General features: G+C 54.6%; 1 protein-coding gene across 1 annotated transcript in view; it reads left to right on the top strand.

Annotated features, from left to right (window-relative positions):
- Nucleotides 1-21,318, top strand: part of GSDME (gasdermin E) — a 50,448-nt gene that overhangs the window by 14,794 nt on the left and 14,336 nt on the right. The window contains exons 4-5 of the mRNA XM_036247016.1: nt 16,464-16,635; nt 18,236-18,356. Coding sequence (XP_036102909.1) covers nt 16,464-16,635; nt 18,236-18,356 — 293 coding nt within the window. The remainder of the gene's footprint in view (nt 1-16,463; nt 16,636-18,235; nt 18,357-21,318) is intronic.

Genomic DNA, 21,318 nt, shown 5'->3' on the forward strand with positions numbered 1-21,318 from the left:
CCTCTGGCTCATTGCAATTTTCTGATTAAGAAAGGAAGCAGTCAAGTGAGAGGCTTCAGGGGAAGAGCTGGTTTTCAACATAGAATTCTGGAAGAAAACCCCACATTTATTCACTGTTTAGTTTTCAGTAAATATATTTTAGCCCAGCATAACATCATTATTTTTAGGTTATGATGATTAGACATTCAATGCATACTTTTGTTTTATTGTCTGCTATGTACCATGTTCTGTTCTATGTGCTGGGGATGCTACAGCGAACAAAATGCCAACATTTCTGCCCTACGTTCTAGTGGGGAGAGACACAGACTGTCCGACTACGTAAAATGTATAGTAGCTTCATGGAGATCATTGGAATGGAGGAAAATATAGCAGAGAAGGGGGATAGGGCATGCCAGTGATGGGGGCTATGGTTTGAAAATGTGGCCAGAGAAGGCATCTTGGAGAAGTTGCCACTGGAGTGAAGGTTTGAAGTTGGGGAAGGAGCGAGCACAGGGGTATCTAGGCAGCAATGTTGTAGGCAGAGGTCAGAGCGGCTGGAGCTGAGTAAGCCTGGCAGGAGGAAGTGAGGTCAGAGGGGGTAAAAGGAGTGGGCGACGGGTGCCATAGGACCTTGCGGGCCATTGGAAGGGCTCACCCTTCCTTGGAGAGAGATGGAAAGCCACTGGAAAACTTCGAGAAGGGAAGTGACAGCGTCTGACTTATATGTCAGAAGGCTTCTGATTGCTGGGTTCAGACTGAATGGGCAGAAGCAGGGGGTGCAAATGAGAGGTTATTGCAATGATCCTGACAAAAGGTGATATTCCAGTTTGTACAGTAACGTATGAGCATTTTTGTGGATAATTATATCACCCTTTTTCTTTGCAAACAGGACACGCAAATCCAAATAATTAAGAGAAAAGTCACTCGTGTTTAAGTATGGGTGGCTTATCTCCTCTTTTCCAACGTTCTTACAGTTATATGGAAGATAAAATACATTCATGGACCAAATAAAATTATGTTTAAAAATGCCATGAGCCCTGGCCGGTTTGGCTCAGTGGTTAGAGCGTCGGCCTGTGGTCCTGAGAGACCCGGGTTCGGTCCCCGCTAAGGGCGCGTACCTCGGTTGCAGTTTGTCCCCGGCCCTGGTTGGTCGTGCGGGTGGCAGCCACTCGATGTGCCCCTTTCGCATCGATGTTTCTCTCTCTCTCTCTCTGTTCCTCTCTCTCCCTCCCACTCTACCTGAACAAAAAATGGAAAAATGTCCTCAGGTGAAGATAAAAAAACAAAACAAACAAACAAACAAACAAACAAACAAAAAATGCCATGAAACTCAGGTGTCTAGCACTTGGTGGACAGATTTTGTACAGACATTGAGGATGCTTGGGCTCCTGCAGTCTTCAAATCCCTTCCCCTCTCTGCTAGCCTCTGATGCTCGGCTGGTATTTGTTGCCTCCTGGGACCCCGCAGGAATGCCCTTTTGGGCACAGAACATGAAGCTCTCTCTGGTGACACCAGGTGGGAGGGACAGTTACCTCTTTCTCTGATAGTCATGATCTTAATTTTCCTTTCTCTAGAGAGGCATGTTCCTTCTCTCAGACAATACTTGGGACATACTAGAAAAATATTACTTTATCTGAAAATAAAATTTAACTTGGCATCCCGCATTTGTATTGGGTAAGTCTGGCAAATGAGGGAGAAGAGGGACCTGTGTTCCCTCCATCTTTAGACAGCCCTCTACAGCTTACCCTGTTTTGCAGTCTTGTTATTTCCCTTTCAAGAGCTATAAAGTCTGGCAGTGGTCTGTAGTCACGTTTTCTGATGTAGGTTTTCAAACACTCTTTCTGAATCAGGTATAGAAGCGAGTGCCGATGGGAAGCATATGGGGAGAGGTCAGTGAGTCTCGATGGGAGGCACCGTTCTGAAGAGAAAGAAGCAGTAATCAGTGGGGACCTGGGGAGGGAGGGAAACAGGCATCCACTGAGCCCCTCCTGTGTGCCAGGCACCCTGCAGACGGCGCCTCACTTACTCTGCGCTGTGTCTGTTTTACATCTGATGATCGAAGTTTCCGTGAGGAGAAGTAACTTGTGCTCGGTCCCAGAGCTCGGTTTGGGTTTCCTGCCTCCAAATCTCCTGTTCTTTCCTCGAAATCATGCTCGAGTGACTGTGAAGCAGAGAAACTGGCCGAGGAAACAGTTAAAGTTACAGCCGAGAATGTAAAGGCAGAGGGGTGAGTCTGCGTCCCCAGTGAGGGTACCGGGGGCACAGTGGACTGGACGTTATCCTGAGCAAGCCCACGTGAATAGCCAGGTCTGCCGACCTGGAGGCTCAACACGGGATGAGATCGCCTCGGGACAGCCTGAACCCCTGTTCATTGCAGAGGTCCCGGGAAGGGGTGGCCGGGGGAAGGCGACACTGGCACCAGGAACGTGGTCAAGGACACATTTGAAGTCTTGAAATGGAAGAAGTGTGTTATCACAAAGCCACCTCCTCTTTGTTCTGCTGCTAAGAGGTGACTGAGCTGTAGGGGAGGCCAGGGAGGTGTGGCTCTCTTAGCCATGGGCTACAGATGTAAGGCTATCATTCTTGCTACTTTGCTGGAGTAATAATTCTTACCTACATTGCCCAGCTGGTGTGGCTCAGTGGTTGAGCATCGATCCGTGCACCAAGAAGTCGCCAGTTTGATTCTCAGTCAGGGACATACCCGGGTTGTGGGCCCGATCCCTGGTGGGGGGCATGCAGGAGGCGGCCAGTCCATGTTCTCTCTCATTGATGTTTCTGTCTCTCCCTCCCTCTCCTTTTCTCTCTCTCTCAAATCAATAAAGAAAAAAAACTTAAAACAAAATTTTTACCTATGTCATCAGCCTATCTCTGGACTCCCACAGTGTCATCAGACGGATAAGACATTATTGATACACTGTGGCTTTGGGCGTGGTAGTTGGTAATGCTTAAGTACTGTACGTTCTTGAGGGCTTATTTGCAGTCAGTTATTTTTATTTCAGGTCATTTAGATAAGTTGTCATCTGTATACAAGTTATTTTAGCCCTAAGAATCCAGAGTAGTCTCTTTATTGTCCACGAGATGTGTGCACATCTCAAAACCGAACTTTATCCTAGAAAACACGTGTGTGTGCGTGTGCGTGTCTGTGTGTGTGTCTGTGTGTGCGCACACATGTGTGTCTGTGTGTGTGCGTGCGCGCGCACGTGTCTGTGTGTGTGCGTGTGTCTCTGTGTCTCTGTGTGCGTGTGTGTGCGTATGCGTGCGTGTGTGTGTCTGTGTGCGTGTGTGCGCTTGTGTGTCTGTGTCTGTCTGTGTGTGTGTCTGTGTGTGTGTCTGTGTGTATGTGTGCGTGTGTGTGCGTGTGTGTGTCTGTGTGCGTGTGTGTGTGCGTGTGTGTCTCTGTGTGTGTCTGTGTCTCTGTGTGTCTGTGTGCATGTGTGTGTGTGTCTCTGTGTGTCTGTGTCTCTGTGTGTCTGTGTGTGTGTGCGTGTGTGCGTGTGTGTGTGTGAAGCTTGTCTTGCATTGTTGGGCAGGGAGGTGCTCCACAGACATTAACCTTCCAGATGCATGGAGTGGACGCCTCTGAATGAGAGCTCCGTGTTTATCTTAAAACCTTCTCTTTTTTTGTTGTTTTGTTAATCCTCGCCTGAGGATATTTTTTCATTGATTCCCAGATAGAATAGAAGGGAGGGAGAGAGGAAGAGAGAGAGACAATCAAATCTGAAGGCTGGGAATCAAATCTGAGGCCCTTCGGTCCGTGGGCTGACACTCTAACCACTGAGCCAGGCCTTAAAACATTCTTGATGGAGACCTCTTCTTTTCTGAAGAAGAAGAAGAAGAAAGGATATCACATTTGTTGAGACCATTTTGTAATGCCTCACATTCGTGTTTTGTTCTTAGGACCATGTATTCTCCTGTAATAGAATCTATGGTTTTCTGCCTTGTTGTCCATGGACAGCTGCCACATGTCACTGCCTGAATCATAAGCACACCCACCCCATCTCTGCCACCGATTTTTTTTTTGTACTTTTAATCCTTACCTAAGGATATTTTTTCCATTGATTTTATTTTTTTAAAGATAGAGTGGGAGGGAGGAGGAAGGGAGAGAGAGAGAAACATTGGTGTGAGAGACACATTGATTGGTTACCTCCTGCACAACCCCGACTGGCTCTGGGAATCAAACCTATAACCCAGGTACACGCCCTTGACCAGGAATCGAACCTGTGACTCTCCAGTCTATGGGCCAATGCTCAAGGCATTGAGCCCAACCAGCCAGGGCTCTGCCACTGAGATTTATTGCTTCTAATCAACTAGGGCCTGGAGAGTTTTATTCCTGGTAAATAATTTCCATAGGCTTGGTATGTCACTTTAACCTGGCCCCAGTGCCCTGGCCTGTAGGTGAAATAGCTGGACGAGATGATCTCTGAGGCTCATTGCCAGCCGTGAGGGGTCCTATCGGGTCCTTCCCTGTGTGTTCGGGGCCTCGGTTCCGGCGGTTTCCAGAGATGGTGCCATTCTGTGCTTCGTTGACTGTATTGGGAGGTGGGTGCCAGCCTGCAGGCCGAGCCTACGCTCACTCTCTGCCCTATGGCAACGCAGATGCTGGTGAAACCAATCACAGTTTTCAATAAATACCTGGGGATTAGAAGTTTGGTTCTTTATGAAGTGACGTTGTGCAATCAATGGGATGGCAGTGATGAACCTTCATATTTATTCAAAGTATTTACAAATTACACTCCAAGTCTTACACTCACGTAGTTCCAAATTCCATAACCCCGAACTGTCAGGCACTGTGTGTGGTGGCCCACACGTGACCGCTCCCGAGCTGTCAGTCGCTCTCGCGCGTCCTGCTGCCGCCGCCGTCAACATTTAGGAGGTTTTTTTTGGGGGGGGGGAGATTTGAGGGCCTGTGTCTTTCTTGAAAACAACATTTAATGAGATAGGAACTGGTCTTCTTTTCTACTTGATCAATTCCCCCGTGGGCAGCAGAGGATTTGAAAATCGTTCCGCTTGTTTTTGTGTTCAGCCCAGCGCGGGCATCATTATTTTTAATAAACAGAGTGTGTTTCTAACCATCGAAAGCCCTCCGGCCACGAGGCCTTGGAGAGCGAGAGTTTCCCGAATCTGGTTCTCTCTCTCTCTCACCTTCAGGGGCAGCCTTCACCTAAAACCCGGGGAAGGCACCCCAAGTTTGGGTGGGAGCAGCCGGAACCTCTTCGTGCTGCTCTCTTGGGGTGGGTGGTGGGGGTCTTTCCAGGCTGATCACAGAGTGGTGAACTTAGGTTTGTTTTATAAGATGGAAAAACTTGGTTGTGGAACCAGAAGTCTAAGGCATCATATAACAAGCACTATTATACCACCTGCCCCCAACCCCAAAAAGGTCTTTTTCTTTAAACCAGGACACAGGAGCCATCTTTTCTGCCTTCAGAGCCCAGGGTTTCACTGATGAGATGGCACGAGCGTTCCCAAGGGGTCCGTGGGAGGGTTCAGTGAGAGAATGTAAACAAGGCACACGGAGGAGCACCTGGCCCCTGGCATGTTCTCACCAACCAGCTAACAGTGCGACAGGCCGGTAATCACTGCTCCTCTTACTGGGCCCAACCCGAGCCTGGTTGCGAGAGCCGGGGCAGCCCAGAGCTGGGGAAGGAGAGGTGTGTTAGGTTCGAGGTGCAGCGCCTCAGGAGAGGGATGACGCGAAGTCCGTGGAGTTTCTGACATGTGGCATTTCCTTTTTTCTTTTTTAAATATGTTTTTATTAATTTTTTAGAGAGAGAATGGTAGGGAGAGAGAGACAGAAATGTCGATGTGAGAAAGAAGCATCGATCGGCAGCCTCCTGCACGCCCCCTACTGGGGATGGAGCCCACAACCCAGGCATGTGCCCTGTCTGGGAATCGAACTGGGACCTCTCAGTCCATGGACGACGCTCAATTCACTGAGCCCACCGGCTGGGCCTGACGTGTGGCATTTCTGATGCCCACTTCTCGGGGCCTTATTTGCTCGGGAGCAGACAGCCAAGTAGCTTGTCCTGACCCCCACGTGTGGGAGAGGACTAAGTACTTCCAGGGGCTCTGGTCCCTCGAAAGTGAGCTGTCCCAGGCGACAGCTGGGCCATGGGAAAGTCAGAAAGGTGCTCTCTGCATGTGTTGTTGATTGCGGGGGAGGCCTGTTCAATTCTAGAACAAAGCTGTATGAAGCCTTGAACAACATCAGTAAGATGTAAATGGGCCTTGTCTTCCATCCGATTCTTTGTGGGAAGAGCAGCTGCGAAGCTCTCAAGGTCCCATCAAATTCATTCTCTGAAAAGATGTCTTTGCCGAGACCTCCCGGGCCATACCCGTCTCTGTGTGGTCTGGGAGTCAGTCAATTTAACGTCAGCTCTTTTTTTTACATTATTCAGTGTCCTGGCTTTGGTCTTAGTTCTTAGGACTGGGAGCCCCGGAGGCGTGCCTGACTTTCTCTGACTTTCGGCCCTTTCTGTCCACGGTGCCGTCACAGATGGCCGATGCCCCTCCTGCAGGAGAGAAGGGCGTGTGGGTTCTTTCCAATAGTCGATCCTGGGAGTGGTTTTTGTCTTTTTACAAAAATTGTCCTGTCCTATGAGTTCTGCCTTGAACGGCTACTTCAGATCTATTTGGAATGACATGGGATTTCAGTCCTGAGGAGAGACATCGGGGTACCATTTTCTTCTAAGGTTGATAGATGTGCTCGTGTTTTTATCACCTCCAAGATGCCGCGCGTTGTCAGATGCTTCACCACTCTGCACCCGAGTAAGAACCTGCTACCAAACCCGTCACCCGTCGATTGTAAAGCATCCTGATTTCAGAGGTTAAGATGCGACAAAAAGTCTGTTTTGGTATTGAGGAGGCACAATGTACAAAACGGGGTTGGCTGGGATGAGTCAGGGGAGCAGACGTTTATTCTGTCTGGGCTTTTCACACAGACACAGGACTGTACCCCTCACTGAATGTCTCATCTTCTCTCTAAACCCGCTCTCTGCCCACCTCCCCCCGAGGTGCTGGCTGGGGAGGCTTCAGTGTAGTCATCTCAGCCGGAAATGGTTGAGTCTGCCTCTTCAGTCAGTCCTACCTGTTCCCACTGCCCAGGCTCACAACCGTTTCCCGGGTGCAGGCTTCCGCCAGCTCTCCCCGCATGTCCACGGGTCTCCACGCGTCTCGGGCCCGTAGTTTCACTCCTTCTAGTGAATTCTCCACACGGCAGCCATTCAGATCATGTCACTGCCTGGTTTGTGCTCCCTGTGCCCTCTGCTGTCCTAGGATGGCACAGTGCTGTGCCCTCTGCTGTCCTAGGATGGCACAGTGCTGTGCCCTCTGCTGTCCTAGGATGACACACTGCTGTGCCCTCTGCTGTCCTAGGATGACACACTGCTGTGCCCTGTGCCCTCCGCTGTCCTAGGATGACACACTGCTGTACCCTCTGCTGTCCTAGGATGGCACACTGCTGTGCCCTGTGCCCTCCGCTGTCCTAGGATGACACACTGCTGTGCCCTGTGCCCTCCGCTGTCCTAGGATGACACACTGCTGTGCCCTGTGCCCTCCGCTGTCCTAGGATGGCACACTGCTGTGCCCTGTGCCCTCCGCTGTCCTAGGATGGCACACTGCTGTGCCCTGTGCCCTCCGCTGTCCTAGGATGACACACTGCTGTGCCCTGTGCCCTCCGCTGTCCTAGGGTGACATACTGCTGGGCCCTGTGCCCTCCGCTGTCCTAGGATGACATACTGCTGGGCCCTGTGCCCTCCGCTGTCCTAGGATGGCACACTGCTGTGCCCCGTGCCCTCCGCTGTCCTAGGATGACACACTGCTGTGCCCTCTGCTGTCCTAGGATGACACACTGCCGGGCCCTGTGCCCTCCGCTGTCCTAGGATGGCACACCCCTGCTTGACAACACCTTGCTTTTGCTCTCCGGCTTGATTTCTCACCGTTCTACCCTTTCTAGCCAGTCCCCTGAATTCATTTCAGTTCCTGGGACTAGTGTGCCAGGACCTTCCTCACCTCCAAGCCTTGTCTGAAGGCTCCTTCACTCCTCCTGCCCACAGACACAGGGGACACCACAGGCTCCCTCCCTCTACTTCCCCCGGCAGGTTCCTCCGATGAGCCCCCACTTCCTTTTTAAGCCTCATCACCCCAGATTTCTGTCTGTGAGACAGTAACGCAGGTCCTGACCGGCTGACCGCGGGTCTCCGTCCCTCCAGGGACGTCGTCCTATTCACCGCAGAGCAGACTCGCTCGGTGGGAAGGACCATTGGGTTCATCCCCCTCCGAGGAGCCTGCGGTGCAGGAGTCAACTCCTCTGCCTGGACCCAGGACCATCCCAGGTCCACAGGCCCACGATTCCCGCGTCCCGCTGCCGATGCAGAGCTCGGACAGGAAGCTGTCCCGGCTCCAGCCCGTGGTGCTCGCCTTTCAGACCTGCTGGTCCCACCGCGGGAGGCAGTCAGCTACCCCGTGGAGAGCCCGAGAGTCCGCGACTGCAGTCGTTCTTCCTCTCCGCGTCCTGTGTTTGGGTGGATTCGGTGTTATATAGACTGTAGTGTGAACGAGGGGGCAGTCGCACTGCGGGGTGGCCTGGTCACTTTGGTAATCACGTGTGGTTAGCACTGTGCCCTGATTGTGTCTTTTCTCAGGCAATGTAGAATCCTGAAGTCACAGCCAAGTGACAGAACGAGAGAGAGAGAGAGAGAGAGAGAGAGAGGCCCTTCTCCCTCCATTAAAGTGGGTGAATAGTTCAGGTTTCTAGAGACTTCCTGCCCCTGGCTCTGGCTCGGCTGAGCATCTCTGGAGTGTGGAAGTTTCTTTCATGGTTGAAATGGAGACTGTGTCTGTGGGGATCGGCGTCTGGCCTCTGGGCAGCTCCCACAGAAGGACTGAGCAGAAAGACTCCTTGTTTGTTAACAAGCGTGTATGAAGTGCCTTCTGTATGCTGGGCCCAGGCAAAGTCCAGGGGGAAAGAGGCTGGAAAAATACAGGGCTTTGGGGATTCTCATCCTGGTCCTCATTAGCCATGCGCCTTTGGGTCACTGGTTATGAATTCTCTCTGCTTCACGTCCCTCTGTGAAATAAGGTCAGCATTAACTTCATGAATCAGAGTGTCTTAGTTGCAAAGAACGTCTGCAATCGCCTCTCATACAAAAACATCCCCAGGGTTTCACCTATGTTAATGGTGGATGGTTAATTCAGCAGCTCAGTGGAGCCCCCCTGTGGCAGCTTCCATGCATCGCTGGTCTCAGCAGCCTAGGTCGCTTGGTCCCGAAATGACCACACTGAGATAAGGCAGAAAAGGGGTGTCTTCCTTGTGCCTCTTTTTAAGAGAGAGAAACTCCTCTTAGGAACCCTCAGCAGACTTTCCTCGGGTCTCTGTCAGGTTGCCGCGTCCTACCCTGACTGCTAGAAGCAAGGGAGCCTCCAGGATTGGCCCAGAGACTCACCGTGTGTCTGGGTGCGCCCCCTCCGTCCCCTAGCCCCAGCCCCCACACCTGGACTAAATCAGGGCAGGAGGCTAGTGGCCAGTGGCACTCGGGGGTGTCCGAGCCTTTGGGTCCAGCGTGCTGTAGGGACACAGGCGTGTTTGAGGGGCTGCTGTCCTCCCTTCCTCTCATGGAGCCTACAGATTTCAAAGGGGGAAGGACGACCCCCTGGAGGGGTGAACAGGCAGGTGGAAGAAGGCATCTGCATTTCAGAATTCTAGGAGGCGGCTACCGAAATTGAGCTCTAGTCATGGCTCGGTGGGAGTTTTGCTGCATCTATAGATGAAGCCGGTTGGCTTTCAACAGACGCAGGCTTGTGGCTTCAGGAAGTGTCAGAAGAGCAGGGGCGAGTTTCCAGGCACACGCACAGGCCTGGTCTGAGCACTTTCTCAAAGTTCTGCTCTACGGCGGGTCCGTGGACACACACGTCTCCACTGCTGCGTCGGCCGATACATCAGACCCTTCGGGAGGAATGCCCAGGTCACTGAAGCTTTGGTCAGCAGTGCATGCCTCCATTTTTGTGGATTAGTAGTTCTTGCCTAATACTCTCACAGTAGCAGGCCGGCCACCATCTCTGCTCCCGGGGGGGTGGTGCTCCCAGCTCCTGCCCTCTGGCACCATCTCTTCCCAGGGCTTCTGGGCCCCGTCTCTCTTGCTGTCAGTTTTAGGGCGGTTCGTGGAAAGAGCACTGGTCCCAGAGTCAGATGATGTGTGTCTTGATTTTTTGCCACGAATGTGCCATGTGATTCAGGCCAGTCTGTCATCTCTAAGGGGCACCGTGTCTCTTTCTCAGCAGACATTGGATTAGATCAGGACCACCGCAGTCCAGATGCCTGCAGACATTGCGACTCCGTCGTGGCTTTCGCGTCCCTCGCTGCCTCCCCACCTAGACTCTGTCCCAGGGCCCTTAGCAATGGTGGATGGATCGATCAGAGTGGGCACTGGAGATGAACCCGGCTTTCCATTTCAGCACGACCAGTCCCTGGGGCCCTGTGGTTCTATAATTTCTCCACAGCAGACCGTACTGTTCCTCTGGGACAGGTTCTTATCAAGGGCTGGGACACAGCAGGGCCATGCCAACAGGGCTGCCCTGGTCTTGTTCACTGAGGCAGCCCCAGCAGCCAGCCCAGGGCCTGGCACACACGGACTGTTACCTGTGGAGCTGAATGATGAGTTTGGGGGTGGGGGTCTGCATGAGGAAGCTCATCTCTAGGAGGGACCTGGGGACTGCATCTCTGTGTTGAAAGAGAAAGCGGCTTCCTTCCTTCCTGTGGGTATTGTTAGAATTTTCCAAGTCTTCTGAGCTTCTTCTCTGTGAGTTTGCATTTTGACTTTCAAAGGCCGAGGAGAAAGGACGGGAATGACAGCTTCAGTCAGGGAGAAGAGGCAGCTTCGTGAGGGCTGGGCCTGCGGGCTTTCACAGGCTTTAGGAAGGGGACCGCCCTTCCTGTTGGCACCCTGGCTGGCTGTGGGCTCCCCAGCAGCCTGCGGGCTCTGAGCCCCACTCCCCTGCCACCGTGCTGCCTGCTGCTTCCCCGCAGTCCCACCTGGTCCCTGGCCAAGGGCTCGCCCCGTGGAGCACCTGGGGATTGTGGCCATGTCTCTGACCAGCCTGGGGAGGGATCTTGACTTGGCTTTCCTGCCAACAGTGGAAGGTGGGTCCAGTGTGGGTCACTTTATGCAAAACCTCGATAAAATCAGCCTCAAAGCCGATTCTGTTCACAGATGTGCACACTGAGGCTGAGGCAGGAGGTGGTAACCCAGCGAGTAGCGGCTGAACCTGGGAGCCACCTCCAGGCTGATGGCAGGAGTCTGTGGTGCGAGTGCACCCCCACTTGTCTCCGATGCGTCCTTGGGTCCAGCCCTGTGAAACTGATCGTGCCATGCCGTCTCCATGGCTGCCCTTGCTTTCATAGTGCCATCCCCCAGGAACAGGGAGGCACCTCAGGCTGTTCTTAAATTAGTTTTTTTTTTTTTTTTCCTTTATTGATGGTAGAGAGAGGAAGGGAGAAGGAGAGGAAGGGAGAGGGAGAGAGAGAGAGAGAACCATCCATGAGAGAGAACATCAGTTGGCTGCCTCCTGCATGCCCTCACTGGGGATCAGGCCCACAACCTGGGCATGTGCCCTGACTGGGAATTGAACCAGCAGCCTCTTGGTGCCTGGGTCAATGCTCAACCACTGAGCCATACTGGCCAGGTTTGGGCTGTCCTTAAAAACAGGTCCTTAAACATCTGTGAAGAGGATGAGGAACCTCTGGCTGCTCACTTTCTGGTCCAAGAGCTGCTGCCATTTCTCCTGTCTGTGGGCTTTGACCCCAGGCTGGACTGGGAAGGGAGTTTTATTCTAACCCTGCCTTTACCATTTCTGTGAGAACTTACTCATTTATCCACCAAGTGGGTGGACAGCATAGGTCTTAGGTAAGGGTACTCTATTCTCCAAGAGCTTAGAATCTGTCCAAAGGACATTTTAAATTAAAAAAAAAAAAAAATTGCTAGCCCTGGCCAGTTTGGCTCAGCAGTTAGAGCATCAGCCCGCAGACCAAAGGGCACGTACCTCGATTGTGATTTGTCCCTGACCCTGGTCGGGGTCATGCGGGAGGCAAGCAGTCAATGTGTCTCTCTCACATCGATCAATGTTTCTCTCCCTCTCCCTCCTCCTCCCTCCCACTCTACCTGAAGATAACCAGAAAAATATCCTCAGGTGAGGATTAAAACTAAAAAGTTTAAAACCATATATTAAGGGTTTCATAGATGGAGGAGGAAGGAGGCCCAGGGAGGGTGAAGATAATAACCAGGGCTGGGGATGAACTGCAACCAAGGTATGTACCCTTGACTGGAATCGAACCTGACACTCTAACCGCTGAGCCAAGCCTGCCAGGGCCAAACTTTTTAAAAAAGTTTTTAAAATGTTTTTATTGATTTTTAATTTTAGAGAGAGAAAGGAAGAGAGAGATGGAAACTACAATCGGCTGCCTCCTGTACATCCCCCACTGGGATTGAGCCCGAAGTCTGGGCATGTGCCCCAACCAGGAATCGAACTGGGACCTCCACGGGATGGTGAGCCACACCAGCTGGGTAACTTCTTTGTTACCCACTTAGTCTGAAGAAACCATGGACCTCTTTCAGTGCAAACGCCACCTAGGGTCGTCAGTGTACATGAAGTGCACCGAAGTGGCTGGTTTCCCCCCGGGAGCCCCAGGGAGGCCCACTGCCCAGTGACTCCTGCTCTGAGGAGGGTCAGTGCCCACGTGTGGCCCCCACGAGCTGCTTGGGGTCCGGCGGTGTTGCCGAGGAGGATTGTGGAGAAATCCCCTCGGAGACTGCTTTGCAGAGTCAGGACTCTGTTTTCCCGACAGTTCGCTTTCCCCGTCTCTATCAGGTCTCCTCTCCTAACCGAGGGTGAGTAGGTTCGTCCAGCACTCGGTTTCCAAAAGGTGGCAGCAGTGTCCCAGGAAACAGAATCCCAGCCACCAGGTGAGAGGCGCTGGCCAGTGATCGCCTGCCCACCCGGCAGCCAGGAGACCTTTCCCAGGGGCCTGATGCATGGAATCCCTGAACTCGCCTGGGAGATGGGCCTGGCCCTGGCCCAGTGGCTCCCTGCCCCCTGGTGGGTGCCTGGCGGGCCCTGCCAGCAGCTCAGGACCGGCCTGTCAGGTGCAGAAGGAAGTGAGGCTCCTGCAGTGGATACTTTCCCTCCCCCTCCTGGTGTCTGGGGTGTCCTGGAGGGAGGTGGGCGTCTTAAGCACTGGAGTCCTGGGTGGTGGAGGCTGTTTTTCTTCTGACACTTTGCCGCTGGCTGAGGCACCGAGTGTGTTAGTGGCTCTGGCTAAGGCTCAGGCAGCACAGTGGTTTCCACACGCCAGAGTCGCTTATGACCCCTCCAGGCGGCCTCGGCGGCCTGCCCAGTTCCGGGGTGCAGGCCGAGAGTGATCCTCCTGTGTGTTCACAGGGGATGAGCCTGGTCTGGAACCGAGGGAGTCGATGTTCAGGACCTGCCGGCAGGTGGGGTTGTGTGCGGTAGACGGCGGAGCACGCGAAAGGACAGTCAGACGAGCTGTGCGTGGTGGGTGCACGGGCTGTCGCCCCGTAGTCCCGTACCCGCGCATCTCCGCCAGGTCTGGTAGGAAGGCTTCCACCTGCCTGTGGCTCCTTAAACCGCGCTGCCGGTCGCATGTCCTCCGTCGCCCACGTGTCCTCTCTCCACGCACACAGATGCACCTAGGTTCAGACATTTGCACATTCACTGAGGCGCATCGACGAAGAGGGAACAACCCACGCGTTTTAGTTAACTGTGTATCGAAGCCGGTGTGGAGGGGGGCCGTCCCCGGGCCTGCGCCGAGACACGCAGTGGTCGAGTCGGCACAGCCGGTGTGGACGGGGGGCCGTCCCCGGGCCTGCCCCAGACACGCCGCAGCGGAGCCGGCACAGCCGGTGTGGACGGGGGGCCATCCCCGGGCCTGCCCCAGACACGCCGCAGCGGAGCCGGCACAGCCGGTGTGGACGGGGGCCGTCCCCGGGGCCTGCGCCGAGACACGCAGTGGTCGAGTCGGCACAGCCGGTGTGGACGGGGGGCCGTCCCCGGGCCTGCCCCAGACACGCCGCAGCGGAGCCGGCACAGCCGGTGTGGACGGGGGCCGTCCCCGGGCCTGCGCCGAGACATGCAGTGGTTGACCGGCACAGCCGACTTCCGTGGAGGCTGCACTTAGGAGGAGCCGGGCAAGGAACAGGCAAAAGAAGGAGCTAGAGAAGTGTCAGGTGGAACTGTGCTCTCCAGAGAAGCGGCTTCGGGGTGACAGCATGATAGGAGTGAGAGGGAGCACCTGCCTCCCCCGAGGTGACGAGCGTCAGGGAGATGGGGCACCTGGGGCCAAGGCCTGGGGTCTGGCACGTGCCTGCCCCATTTAGGGCACAGAGAAAGCAGAAGGTGGGCCGACGGGGCGGGGCCGGTCGCGATGCCTTGTGGGCTGGGGGAGCGGTTGAGATGCCATGTGGCCATTGAGGGCTTCTAAGCGAGTGAGCAACGTAAGCCAGTTAAATAGCCCATAATCCCCAGCACGTGGCTTTGTTTGTGGGCCACACTAACACAGGGAGGTGACTGGAGTCAGCTAGCGTTTGTGTGGCATTTAACTTTGTGCTGATCTAAACCGTATGGCAGTCCCACAAGGAAAGTGTCCTTACTGTCAGTGTATCCATGAGAGAACCCAGGTGCAGACCTGGACTGTTTCCCTCAAGGCCACCCGACTGGAGGGGCAGAGCTGGGACTTGAACCCCAGCTGGGCAGGCTCCAAGCCCCTTTTATATGCCTTCCTGGAGATGGAGCGTTTGGGAAGCTTTTTGTTGTTGTTGTCAATTTGTTTTCATTACTTAGTTAATAAGTGTGAAACATGGTTACAATGTGCATTTCTTTGACCTGCTTCTGAAATGGAACAGTTTTTCATGTCTTTACATTTTTTATTATAACTATATATATATATTTATATATAACATAAGATTGGTCATTTAAATTATTTTTTTAATCCTCTCTCAAGGACATGTTCATTGATTTTCAGAGAGAGGGGAAGGGACAGAGAGGTAGAGACAGAGACAGAGAAACAGAAACATCTACCTCCCATTAGCACCCGGGAATCAAACCCTTGACCTCCATTGTACAGGAGGGCAGTTCAACCAACTGAGCCACACTGGGGCCAGGACACTATTTTTAAGTATAATTCAGTGGCACCAACACCACTGTTCATTTCTAGAACTTTTTCATCACCTCAAGAACTCCCCATTCCCCCACCTCCAGAGTTGGTTACCTCGAATCTCCTTTCTGTCGCCATGAATTTGCCTGGATGTTCATACGAGTAGATGTTTCACAGAAGCGGAATCGCCCAATGTCTGTCCTTTGTGTCTGGCTTACTGCACTCAGCATGATGTCTGTGAGGTCTGTTCATGTTGCAGCATGCCTCGGGACTGTCATGTGTGAATAATGCCCCTTCTGCAGACACACATCGGACACACATCGTCTGCCATTCTCTGCTGAAGGACACATTGTTTCCACTCCAGGCAGAATTACGTGGAGACAAGACCTTTCCAGACGCTCACTGCAGTTCTGGGGGTACTTTCTGAAGCCTGGAGAGTCTGATTGCCTGAAGCGGGGCGGGGGGACAGGCAGGGTGACCCTCCACCGTGTGGTTAGGGGTGATGCTGAGCTTTTCAAGGTAACTGACCTCAGAATGTTTGAACAGCCCCGTACGAACACTGAGACTGTTCTCATGCCAAGACCGACTCTCATTTGGTGCTGTTCCCGTCCACTTCACAGACTCGGAGCGTGAAATCTCCAGAGAGGTTTCTTTATCGTTTGCTCTTAAGTGTGAGATCAGCTCTGTGGATGGAAATTGAGCTTGTTCTTGAAATTCCCCAGAGTAGTTTCGTGGGAGCCCCGAGTCTGCTGGCCTCAGTATCCCTATCTGTAAAATGATAGAAACCCCTTTGTAGGAGACGGTTGGTTCATCCTTCTGGGACAGAAAGGTGAGGATGTTCCTTTTCACCCAAATCCAACTTGCCCCCTGCCGCATGCCCTGTAAGCCTGCCCTCTCTGAGAAGGAGCTGGCCAGCATCACCCCACAGTAATTCTGTATTTACTGGGCCACGGCGGTGATGTCTGTGGTCCCTCAGCCTCTGATTAAATGACAAAACGGAGTCCCCAGCTGTAAGGCAGACGGATTTCGGTTCCTGTGCTGGTTGGGTGCCTCTCCCTCCTCGACAACCAGCGCTGCTTTCGGCAGGGCCCCTCCCTCTGGCATCCAGCCTGTCTCCGGAGGTCTGGCAGCTCCCAGGCGGCCCCGGGGGGGGGGGGGTCTGGCCCATGCCTTACTGATGAACTGCCCCTTCTCTCATCGCCAGGAAATAAAAGATGCTGGCTGTCACCTGCTCACTGCTCAGCCACCAGCTGTGTGAGGAGGACACTCACGCGGCGCCAGGTCCCAGGGCCCGAGGCCACTCACGGCCACTTTTCTTTTCCAGAACGATCAATCTGAAAAGCCCTGTGCTGCAGCAGGTGCTGGAGAGGCAGAACGAGGTCCTGTGTGTCCTGACACAGAAGATCGTGACGACGCAGAAGTGCGTGATATCCGAGCACGTCCAGGTCGAGGACAAGTGCGGCGGCATGGTGGGGATACAGACCAAGACTGTGCAGGTGTGCACAGTCGGGCGGAGGCGCGGGCCACAGTGGCCTCTCTCGTTCTAGCCGAGAACCTTGGTCAGGGAGGGTCCTGGTTGGGTGGTGTCTTCATTCATCAGGACTCTGTGTAGCAACTTAAGGAAGTGCAAGTACAGTCGGCTTAAACGAGAAAGAATTGCTTGGCTCCTGTAATCGAAGCATTCAGGGCTCAGCCAGCTGTGGTGACTACTGGATCCGGGACTCCGAGGGGGCTGCGAGCTGCCTCCCGGGATGGACTCCCTCGGACAGGCTCTCTCCTTTCTCCTTGGGTGCAGTAGCTCCAGGCTGTCTTCCCACCTGCTGCGACCCCAGGGGGAGAGCTTCCGGCCTGGATCTCACCGCACCATCCTGGGCTGCCCTTTCCTGAGGTGGACCCCAGGCCAGGGCAGTGGGACTCCCCTTGGCCACGCCACCAGCTAGGGCCAGGCATATTCCCCACTGAAAAGGGGTCGAACGAGCACAGGCCAGGCCAAACGCACAGATCATCCTGCAGACCCTGGAGTCGGGGCCTCAGGATGGCTTTGGGATTCGCTGCTTCAAGTCCTTTGCAGATTGAGTCAGGGAAGGGAAGGATCTGTACCTCTGTTTGTCTGTCTGTCTGTGCATAAGCAGATGCTCTGGATTACATTATAGACAGTCTTACCCAGCTGACCTTGAGCCGGTACCAAAGTGGTGGACCAGTAAAGGCTGTCAAACCCATGCTGTTTCCCCTCCAGCTTGTCATGGTGCCTGATACTTGATTTGTACGGGCCTCCTTCTTGGGGTAACTGTTGGCATTTGCTGAGGCCCAGGAAAGGTGTGCTCGGAAGAAGGTAGAGCTATAGATCTGGAGCCGGGCTGTCCCTTGGTGTACAGACTGGGCGGGCTAGACAGCAGTGACAAGGGACGTGCCCAGTGAGAGATGGCTGCCACTGGTCCCCCCAATGTCTCCACCCATGGTGACCCCACCCGAGACCCAGAGCCCGCCTGGGAGTCAGCAGGCTGGCTGCCATTCCACTCTGACCAGGATCAAGTTGCTCAGAAACGTATCTGATCTCCAGTGTTTGGGCAACAAGGAGAGTGTGCCTCAGTCTCCCCAGGCCGTGGGAAAGCTTCGTGTCTGTGGCGGTGTTGGAAGGAGAGAGCGTTGGTGCCTGACTTCGGGGCACTTCCTGCCCGGCCTTCTCGTCCTCGCTCCGGCCTCCAGCCTCCCTGGTTTAACAGCACAGGGCGCCCCCACCCCAGGGTCTGGAACGATGGCTGGGGGTTCTCTCTCAGCTCAGTTCTCCCTCAGGCTTTGATGCTGGTTAGGGTTTTCATCGGGACTTCAGAGCAGTTTCCGTAATCCTCTGTGAGGAAATGGGAACTTATTTGTCATACTTTCTTCTTAGACCCAACTTCACTGTTTCCCAAACCCTGGGATCTCTTTTGTGCCACCGGTTGGCCATTCACTTGGGACTATGTGTGCACATCACGAGGCCAATGGGGATGGAATCCTTACCTCTGCCGGCTGGCTCCTCCTCTCCATGCGTTCCGGGGGTGGGGGCGCCCAGGAGAGTCTGAGTGCGCAGGTCAGAGTGTGTGCTGTCGCCCACAGGTGTCAGCTACGGAGGATGGGACCATCAGCAAGGACAGCAACGTGGTGCTGGAGATCCCGGCTGCCACCACCATCGCCTACGGCGTCATCGAGCTGTACGTGAAACTGGACGGCCTGTTTGGTGAGTGTTGTCTGCTGCTAGGGGCTGTGGGGAGAGGAGGGGCACACACTGGTAGAGGATCCCCACCGCTTTGGGGGTGGCGACGCGAGAGACCCTAAGAGTTTGGGGCTGTCCCATAACGAGGGGACAAGAGGCTGCATTGGGAACGGGTGGGGTGAGGTCTCACCAGTGCAACACTGGGACCAGCCCCGGTGCCCGCAGTCCTAAGCCTCGCTGAGCCCCTCCCGTCGCTGGGAGGGAAGACTAAGTAGAGGAGGCAGGAGGAGTGCCTGGCACAGTGGCCGTTTCCTTAGAGCCCCACCTCAGCTCTTGATATCACCCTCCTCCTCGCTTCACCACCCCCACCCCAAACCCTGCTCTTGACCTTGCTCTGCGATCACCAGTGTGTGTGAGGCGGCTGGTCCTGGCCACTGCATCCTCCGGAGACAACAAGGGCTTTACTTCGGGCGTGTCTGCTCTCTCAGGTGTGCGTGGTCCCCCGCGCTCTTCCTGAGAAGACACCGTGTCGAGTCCAAGAAACTGCTTCTTGGGGACATGACTGAATGCACGTAACATAAACTGTTGACCTTTTCAGGTGCGGCAACATTATGATTATGTTTATAAAAGAGACATCTACATAGAGCTTTGTCTTCACCGGATAAGGGGTGATATCTGTAGTTCGCGTGGGAAGTAACCTGTGGGGGGGGGGGGAAGAGGTCAAGAGCAGGGGTCAAGCTGGTCGGTGGGTGTGTGGAGGTTCGCTGTGAGTCCATGAGCAGCTCCAGGTTGGCACGTGATGTGCAGGACAGGGCGCCGTCCCCAGACCGAGCAGGGGGCTGTGGCTGCCCCACAGCCCCGGGGGTTCTGTCGGGGGGCGTGGCCAGGCTCGGGATGAGGAAGTCTGTGGGAGCCAGCCTTCTGACGGAGACCACACGCGTCCCCACCACTGTGACAGCCACAGACTCAGAACACTGACTGTCCTTCTGGGACAATCGACAAGCTCCTGGGCCTGGGGGGACCTGGGAGAGGGGTGCTGGAGGCACAGAGCGTGGTCCCGGAGCCTCCCTCTTTGGTTTCACACACGGAGCTGCCTGCATTCCCCAGGAGGGTGTGTGTGTGTGTGTGTGTGTGTGTGTGTGTGTGGCGTATACAGGGGGTGTCATTCCCAGGGGGTGGCCTTCCCAGGGGTGGCAGCTGTAAGAAGAGGGGTCTGTGTGTGTGTGTGTGTGTGTGTGTGTGTGTGGTATACAGGGGGTGTCATTCCCAGAGGGTGGCCTTCCCAGGGGTGGCAGCTGTAAGGAGTTGGCCTGAAGAGCTAGGACAGGGACACATGGAATCCATGACACCAAGGACTGGAACCTACATCATTTCGATCCCGTTTGCAAATTTGTTATCCTGGTCATTTTTATTATGTTATTCTTTTTTAAAAAATGTTTTATTGATTTTTTTTTTTAAAGAGAGGAAGAGAGAGAGAGAAAGAGAGAGAGAGAGAGAGAAGCATCATGTGAGAGAGAAACATCCAACGACTGCCTCCTGCACGGCCCCTGCTGGGGATCGAGCCCACAACCCCAGCATGTGCCCCGACCAGGAGTTGAACCGGGACCTCTCAGTCCATGGGATGATGCTCAGCCCACTGAGCCACACTGGCTGGGCTACTATTTTATTCTTTCTCTTTGAAAGCCGTTTGTCTACTGACTAAACTGCGTGAAGAGAGTTGTTTTTGTCATCAGTAATGAGAAGCCGTGATACCACACACAAACGGGGATCCAGCCCGGGATGTGGACTCCTTGGTTCTGTGCAGACGCATTGATGGTCCAGGTGTCACTTGGCCAGCATGGCCTGCACCCGAGGGTGCTCATGGGTGCTGTGAGGACCTTTCGGTGGCTGGGGCCAGGCCAGGGGGCCGAGGGAACCTTCCTGTTTCTCTGAGGAGGTGGGTGCCCTCCCTGCCCTCTGTGGGCACCTGTCCCTCCTTCCTCAGATGGATTTGGGAAGACACAGCCTGGCCTGGTGGGACTCTCCTGTTTGCATTTCAATTTCAAGCCTTTCATCTCAGCTTGCTTCCGCTGTCTTTGAAAACAAACTCCTTTGTGCTGCTGAGCAGAGGTGCCCTGGGGACTCTGAGGCTCCCATCCTGCGAACCCAGAGCCCGCTGTGCCCACTGGGCCCCGGGCTGGCCGCTGAGCAGCTTGGCGGCCAGGCCCTCGGCCTCCGCTCGGCTGCTTTGAAGCCAGTTCTGCTTTTATTTCCCGCCCGTGTTTCCTGTCCCTCTCGCCACAGACTGTTCTGATCTGGCTTCACAAACAGGCCTGCAGGGCCGGAAGGGCCCCGAAAAGCCTGCCTGATCTCCCCCCTTCCGGGTGGGGGGACACTTGACTAGCATCCTGCTCGCCCTTTGAAACTTTGCGAGGAGGCCGCCTCCCTCCGTTCCTCGGGGGAGGCATCTGTCCAGCCGCCCTCGGGAGGGGCTCTCTCAGCCACGACCCCTTCCTTCACCAACTGCACCCCCCGCCCCGACTGGCTTCGCTGCTTCTCTGAACCTTCCCCGTCTCCTCCATCCCAGCACTGTGGCTAATGTGATTATTTAAAGATAAAAATTTGGTCATGTCACTTACCTGCTCAGACACCCTTCCGAGGCGCCCTGTGCCCCAAGATAAAGCCTCCCACGTGCGTTGTGGCCCAGCCCCGGCGTGTCCGGTCCTGTCACCGTCCAGGACACTCCACTCTCTTACCTCCAAGCCCGTGCTCGGTGCCTCTGGCCGGCTAACTCCTGCTGAACCTTTGGGCGGCTACTTCGACACTGCTTTGTCCAAGAAACCTTGGCGGGCTCTCTCTCTGCACCTGCCACCGGCTCCAGCGCCCGCCCGCCTCCTCCAACACCCCTGCACTGCCCGCCCCAGCAGCCAGCTGCTGGCCAAGGCCCTTTTGAATCTCTGGCCCCAGCAGCGTGGAGAACGCAGGAGCTGGCAGTGCATCCCCGGGG

Source organism: Molossus molossus, unplaced genomic scaffold (assembly GCF_014108415.1).
Source record: "Molossus molossus isolate mMolMol1 unplaced genomic scaffold, mMolMol1.p scaffold_m16_p_7, whole genome shotgun sequence".
Classification (NCBI taxonomy): domain Eukaryota; kingdom Metazoa; phylum Chordata; class Mammalia; order Chiroptera; family Molossidae; genus Molossus; species Molossus molossus.